At 47.6% G+C, this 7,444-nt stretch overlaps 1 protein-coding gene across 1 annotated transcript in view; it reads right to left on the reverse strand.

Annotated features, from left to right (window-relative positions):
- Window positions 1–7,436, reverse strand: part of Sbspon (somatomedin B and thrombospondin type 1 domain containing) — a 26,182-nt gene extending 18,746 nt beyond the window's left edge. Inside the window, exon 1 of the mRNA XM_004637546.3 lies at window positions 7,183–7,436. Within this exon, the coding sequence (XP_004637603.1) occupies window positions 7,183–7,396 (214 nt within the window). The 5' untranslated portion in view covers window positions 7,397–7,436. The remainder of the gene's footprint in view (window positions 1–7,182) is intronic.
- Between the last annotated feature and the right edge of the window lie 8 nt (window positions 7,437–7,444).

The raw sequence follows: 7,444 nt of genomic DNA on the forward strand, positions 1-7,444 counted from the left end.
AACACAGAGATTTTCAACCCAGGCCAGGGTGGTGTGGGCTATCCAGGCAGCAGTGGCTCCAGAGTATGTATGCTAAAAGGAACACTGCTTTCTGTGTCTAATGTTTAGAGAGAGATCCAGTCTTCCTTGGCATCTACAAGTCTTTCAAATCCCTAATCCTTCTACATCTCCTGCCACTACCATATCTTGAAAGCAATGAACCTCTTTACTTTTATTATCTGTGGCATGAAGTAATATTCCTTTTTATTTGACCCCAATTTTTCTCACTCAAAGTTTCAGTCTATGGTGAAAAAACAATCTGTATCTCTTACCTGTGCCACTCACAATCTTCCTGTTCCCTGCCAGCAAAGATGTCTCAGTGGAGACTCCAGCTTCGAGCCCCATCTTTCTGTGGCTATGTCCCACCTCAGCTACCCCCTGACTCTCTGCAGGCCCCCTCAGAGCTCATGGAGGACTGGACACGTTATTCTCAGTCTGTAGTTACCAAAGGGTAATTTTTTTTTTTTAAAAAAAGTTCTTTCTTGGTGATGCCAAATCCGTTGTTGCACACAGAGCAACAATTAAACTGCTAGCCAGAGAAGAGCCTTTCATTTTCTAAACTTTCCGATCATTTCCTGACCACTGTAAGGCCTTATTCTTGTTTCCACATAGCAATGTCTCTTTGGCTAATCACAGATACTCCGGCACTCTCCTGTGTAATCTAGCCCAGCCTGCCTGGCTCTTGGCCACCTAGAAGTTTAAGGCCACCCACGACCAAGTGCTTGCTTTCTCATATTGATAAGTTCAAACAGTCATAGATCATCTCTGTGGAACTGTTCTCTCCACACTCTGCATACAGCACTACCCACTTACTTACAGACACTGCCTCTTACCAATCTACAAAAGAAGAGCGAAACAGCTCCTTATCTCCCAGTACCTATCTCCCATCTGCTGCTGTCACCTGCCATTTTTTTTCTGTGCATCTATCCTCTATTATCTGTCTGTATTATCTATATTATCTATATCCCAACTTGTCAAAGCTTCTGTAAAACTTAATTATGACTGCATGGCCGACAGGCTGATTTGCCCTCAAAAAACACTTCACTACAACAATCAAGTATTCTTTCCTCTTGCAGAAAGCATGATTTCTAGCTCCTGATGATTTTGCTTTGAGACATTAACTAGACAAGCTCAAGAAGTGTCATCAAGACAATGAAATGGGATGGGATATGAAAAATGGAATTTTGCATACCCTGTGAACCCAGGGGGAAAAGACGGTGAATTAAAAAGAGAGAGTGGTGCAGTTTTCTTCTGGGTAGCAGGTGTGTTGTTTTCTTCTTTTGTGCATTTCTATATTTTCCAAATTATCTCCTGCAAATACATGCTTTGCTGTGAAGGAAGAAAAATGGTATTTATAAAAGGAACTGTGGACACACCAGATGGCAGTGCTTTCCGCCGTTATGGGTAGCACCCTCAAAGACTGTGCATGGGTTTTGTTTTTGTTTTTGACAAATACTAAGTGGACACATGATGGCCACTGAGGATTTCAAAGAAAGCCAGGTGTGTAGTTCAGTGGCAGAACATGTATCTAGCCTGGGTTTCATCCCCAGCACCCTGCCAGAAAAAGGGGGAGGCGCCTGGTGCAGAGTGGGATACCTGCTTCCCCAAAACACAGACTTGATGGAAAGAGGGAGCATCCGTTCCACCAGTATTTACTTAGGGCCTACCCTGCAAAGCACACATTATCTCACAAAGCTTTGTTTAGATGGAAAAACAATGTTTAAGAGGTGTGAGTGCTGGATCCAGATTTCCTGGGTTCAGACCTCTGCAAATGCAGAGGAAGAAGCAGCCAAATGATGCCCTTCAGAGGGCGCTGGCTCAGGTCCAGCCTCAGCTCTCTCCCTCCTCACACACAGAGACATCCTTTCTCTACATGAGGTTTGGAGCCCCTGTTTTCAAGCACAGCGCCCCTCTTCCCTCCACAAGTGAGGTCATCTGATCTCAGCCATTTTGTTTTCTGGGCTCCCCAGAAACCTAAGAGATCACTGGTCTGTAGAAAGTACTCAATTTCTGTCCTGCACTAATTGAGATAATTATCACTCCTCCGTCAGTTGCTGTCCACGATCCCATCTGACCTGCTGTGCAGCCGGTAGGGCTCAGCATGCAGACTTCATGAGCTCTGTTGGTGAATTAGAGATGTGGTAACGCACCCAGTAATCGAGGCTTCCAGAAACTTCTCTCAGGGCAACTGGAATTCATCTGTCCTCTCTACTTCCCCCTCTCCCTGGTCAGGCACAGCCAATGGAAAATTAATTATTGGCAGAGGGGGGACCTAGGTTCCATTCATTGATGTCAAATCCTGGCAGTCATTGTAACAAGATTTTCTGAGATGATTCATTGCAGAAGAGATTTCTTTGATTACTTGTTCTACAGCTTTGATGATGGGGTTTTTGTTGCTGTTTTGTGGCATTAATGGTGAAACCCCAGAGTTCACACGACTGCTCTGTCTCTGCGCTACATCTTCAGCCCTTTTCATTTTTTATTTTGAGACAAGGTCTCCCTACATTGCCCAGGCTGGCTTTGAACCTGCAATCCTCCTGCCTCAGCCTGCCAAGTGGCTGGGATTACAGGCAGGTGTGACTGTATACAGCTAATGTTTTTATTTTTACATGAGAAAAAAAGCCCCCAAATTTTCTTCTTAGAAAAAGAAATGTCAATATTTCATCTCCTAGCGACACTCCTTCCAAAATGTGCTTATCAAGATGAGAAAAGCAGAAGAAGCAGAAGTAAAGCAAGCTTAGTTACACTGATGTGGTTACAGTTTTCACTCACACTGAATGCAGTATCAGTCCAAGAAGCTTTGGGCAGCAACAACAGTAACACAGCCTTGTGAAAGAGGATTCTAAGAGGCAAAATGGTTGTAAGTATAAACAGTAACTAAGATTCTGTGAATCTTAATACATTGGGGAATATATAATAACCATGAGCTGGTGCCCATAGCATGACTGGTGGCCACTTGCAATCAGACAGCAGGGGTTCAAAGTCTTGGCTCTACTGCTTGTTCACATGACCTTGAGTTGTGGGAGCCCCTGGAAAGTCTCAGCTCTCACATCTGTGAAAAGCTAAGATAGCCTGGTGTGGTGGCACACCTGCAATCCCAGCTACTGGGCAGTCTGTGACAGAAGGATGACGGACTCAGGGTCACCCAGCCCAATTCACTGAGACCCTCTCTCAAAGTAAAAAGGGCTGGACATGCAGCTCGGTGGGAGAGCAGCTCTGGGTTCAACTCCCCAATACCACAAAGCGAACCAAAACAAATGCAAGCGCAGGTTGGCACAGGCCCTCTGGGCAGATACCTTGTGCTGCGTGTCTTCTCCCCAGGTCTAGGTCAGACCCTTACTAAGCATGCTAATGATTTTGAGGCAACATATATTTACATGGCATGGAGTTATTAAAAAGATTATCAACAGTGTTCTATCAATTTAGGGCTGGTAAGATTCTTATCACCAAATGAGGTAAGAAAACAATGATTTAAACCTTAGGAATTTTTGGACTTTGACCCTGTCAGTTGTACTCAAAGGGCAGTGCAACAGACCTGCTTTTCCTACAGAATTGTTGGTAGGATGAACCATGTATATATGGCTGGAGTACAGTGAAAGATACATATGATCAAACATTAATATACATTTTAAAACGCTGTCATAAATTATATAAATACTTAACCAAATAAGATGTTCACTGGTACCCACAAATGCTGCCTGCCGAGCACTGGGCCCAGGCTTTCCCAGCATTCCCTACTGGACAATCCCAGCTGCCGGCTTTATCCCTGTCCTTCTGTAAATGAGCTGAATGAACCTGGTCCCAAAGCCAGTAGGGGCAGGGCAAAGACTGAACCTACCACTCTGTCACATGAAGGGCAAAATCGAGGCACTTGGGCTTCTTCTAGGGAGAAGCTCGCAAGTGAACAATAAACACTGGGAAGGAAAATTTTGTAGAAAAGATAGAAGCCTTCATTTCAAGGTTTGCCCCAGTCCATATCCCACTGCCCCGGCAGTTCTGGGCAGAGCAGGCAGGCCCAGAACGGTGAGGCTGTGAGGCCACAGTCCACACAGCCATGCTGGGCCAGCCCAAGAAGGGCAGCCTCTAGGACCACAGGGCCTTCCTCTCCCCTCAGCTTTGCCAGCACAAACACAAGTCTCACCACCTGGCCAGCTTCCATTGTCTCTATTTTCTCCTTCCTTTCACAAGAAACTTCAGGCACAGAGAACTTAACAGGAGAAATCTTTTCAGCCCTGAGCTGCTTCTGTCTATGTCTACAAGGTCCTCAGCTGTGCCCCTGCTCCCAAATATGCTCTTTCTGAGGTCTGTCAGACACCGTTTCCTTTTCTGGCCACAGCTGCTTCATCCACCACCACTCAGAACCCTTCTCCTGGGTAAGCACTTGCTGGGATTTCTTTCTCAGCTCTTCATAAGATAGTACGCTCACCTCATCTTCTCTGTCCTCACTCACTAAATCCCTAGTCCAAAAGAACTGCCTCTTGGCTTTACTATTTTTACCTCCTAGACTAAAAATAAGCAATTTCTTTGTAACCAAATCAGGACATTGCGGGTTTTGCAACTCATCATAGCACTGTGAGGCCTCATCACACAGCAAGTTCCTCTCGCTACACTCTCCTGTCTTTTCCGCATCCCTGTTGGGTCCCGGAATCTTCCTAGGTCAGGCCATGTCCTCCCTCTGTCCTCTTCACTGTTCTAACCTCACAGCCTAGCACCGGGTCTGGCACACAGTCTGACCTCCATGGTAACTGCTGGACAGTGACCTCAGGCTTCTCTCCTAGAGCACCGCACCCTCCCCCTTCTCCTGGAGACCCTTGCTCATTCTCCAAGTCCAGCCTGCTCATGACTTCCTTCTTCTGAGAAGCCTTCCTTGAATTCCTGGAATCTTTCCAGTTTTTACCCCAGACCACATCATGGACCACCTATATTGGTAGCAGCTCCCTTTACCTCCAGTTTTACTTCCCATGTTTTCACTTACCACAGCCTGAAAACACTGAATGGAAAATTCCAGAAATAATTCCTAAGTTTTAAATTGCACACTACTCAGCATAGCACATTGTCCTGCTTTGTCAAAAAAAAAGAAAAAAAAAAAAAGGAAGAATAATGATGCAAAAGAGGCATTGAGGCATGAAACATGGATGACAGATTAACCCTGGAACTATGTGACAGCATGACCAAGCATACAGGAAGAAACAAGACACATCATCTTGCCATCCCTGTTTTACCCAGACATGGCACATTACCTGGGCTACACAAATTCTATAATAATCTTTCAAAGGTAGTACAGCCCTCATGAGAGGAAGGGATTCTGCCAGAGGCTTGCCTCGCATGATCAAGGTAACCAAGACAAACTAGAGTTTAGGATGCTATGAGGAGGACTAGTGCCCAAGGTGCTGCGTCTTCTAAATAACTGACTATGGCACCTTCCTTCAGCAGTAACATATCATACATAGCCTTACAGCAGGAAAGGCAAAGAAACTTGTTAAAAAGAATAGGGGCCAGCCAAATAGCTCAGCAGATTAAAGCACCTGCTAAGGCAGACGCAGGGGGCAGGGGCCAGGAGTTCGATCCCATGCTGGCCATGTTGGGGTGCACTGAGCCCTTGGGGTACACTGAGCCAGCTATGGAGACTGGGCGTGGTGGTGTGCACCTGTAATTTCAGCGTTTGGGAGGCTGTAAACAGAAGGATCACTATGAGTTCTATCGACATAGTGAGACTCTGTAGCCCCTATAGACCCTGTCCTAAAAAATAAAAAAAAGAATGAAGGAAGGGCCAGTGAGATAGCTCAGCAGACTAAGCACCTGCTTAAGCAAGCACAGGGGCCCGGTTTCGATTCCATGCGCCACACACCATGCGAGCCCTTGCCCCAGGTGCACTGAGCTGGCCTCAGAGTTCCGGCCTATAATCCCAACGCTGAGGAAGCTGAGAACAGGAGGATCACTACAAGTCTGAGCTGCTAATGAGACCTCGTACCAAATACATTAAATAAACAAACAAATAACTAAATAAACAAAAAGAATAAATGAGCATCATTATTCATAGGTAAATCATTAGGTGTCAGCCAGGGTCAAGGATTAATGTTGTTCTACTGTTTGATTTTAGCATCAGGCCTGCGGGACCAGCCTGGCCAGGGCCTGGTGACCTCCTCACTCAGTAGAGAGGCAGAAGGAAAAAAAAAAAAAAAAAAAAAAAAAAACTTATTCCATCTATTTTTCTAAAAAGGAGGCAGAAAGGATCCTCAGTCCTCCTGGCATCCTTTCCTGGGGGTGGCTCACCGTGGGCTCTTCTTCCTAGAAGACGCTGAAGACCCCACACACTGAGCTCCTTGAGCCCAAACCCTAACCAGTACGTGGCTCTAGTAGCAGTGGGATTAGCAAGGAGCAGGCCTATGATCTCCAGGTTGGCTTCTTTGACACACACGTGGTTGTTTAGGTTTATACTCACCATTTCTTCCTTTACCTCTCATTCAATTAAACTGGCATTTATTGACCCTCCAGAGGGGAAAGGAACTGTGGAAAATTAAAAAATGAGGAAGACTGACCCTAAAGGAAAACTATCAATTTCAAAAGGAATATGGACCATATACAAACCCTGATCATGTCAGAGAAATAAAACTGAATTCCAAGAACCTCTTGAACGTCTCCAAAGGGACACCACCTCCTGTCTGTGCTATGATTTGGGGTCCAGAGGTAAGGACAACAGTTCCCAAGAACTTCTCCAGAACAAAGCCACTTCTGGGGCATACTTGGCAGAGAGTGGGACATCACAGCTTCCTGCCCTCACCGTCCCTCTGCAGCTTCAAGAATCCCGAGGGTTGACAGAAGGAGCACCAACGGTCTGCCCAGGTCACGCCCCTGGAACCTGGGGCCCTACCCAGCAGGAGTAATCCCCACAGAGGCGACCCACACCCTTCCAGAGGGCCGCAGCCTTCAGCCCCTCTGCCTGGATCCCAGTGAGGAGAGGGTGCTGGCACTACCTATCAGGATGGCAACTCCAGGGTGGCCCAAGCTGGATGTTCCTGACAGAAGGACCGGGCAACCCATAACGGAAGGGGCTGAGGGCACCTGTCTCCTGGGCTGAGGTCTTTGGTGCCAAGCCCTGCCTGCTCTAGGCCAGCTGGCGCCCCAGCCGGCCCGGCCACCCACCTGGACACGCCCTGGCGTAGTCGAAGCAGCAGTCCCCGGTGAGGCGACAGGCTTCGTCGCAGAAGCACGTCCCATAGACGCGATCCAGCCTCCAGCCGCGGACGAAGCAGGTGGGGTCCCGGCCCGGGCAGCAGCGCCCGGCTTCGGCGCAGCCAGCCAGGACCCCGGGCCACAGCAGCGCCAGCGCGCACAGCGCCAGCCACAGGTGCCACATGGCCCGCGCTCTCCCGAGCCGAAGCCGCGGCCCCGCTGCCCAGGACCC

The sequence above is a fragment of the Octodon degus genome, unplaced genomic scaffold (assembly GCF_000260255.1).
Source record: "Octodon degus isolate 3935 unplaced genomic scaffold, OctDeg1.0 scaffold00091, whole genome shotgun sequence".
Taxonomy (NCBI): domain Eukaryota; kingdom Metazoa; phylum Chordata; class Mammalia; order Rodentia; family Octodontidae; genus Octodon; species Octodon degus.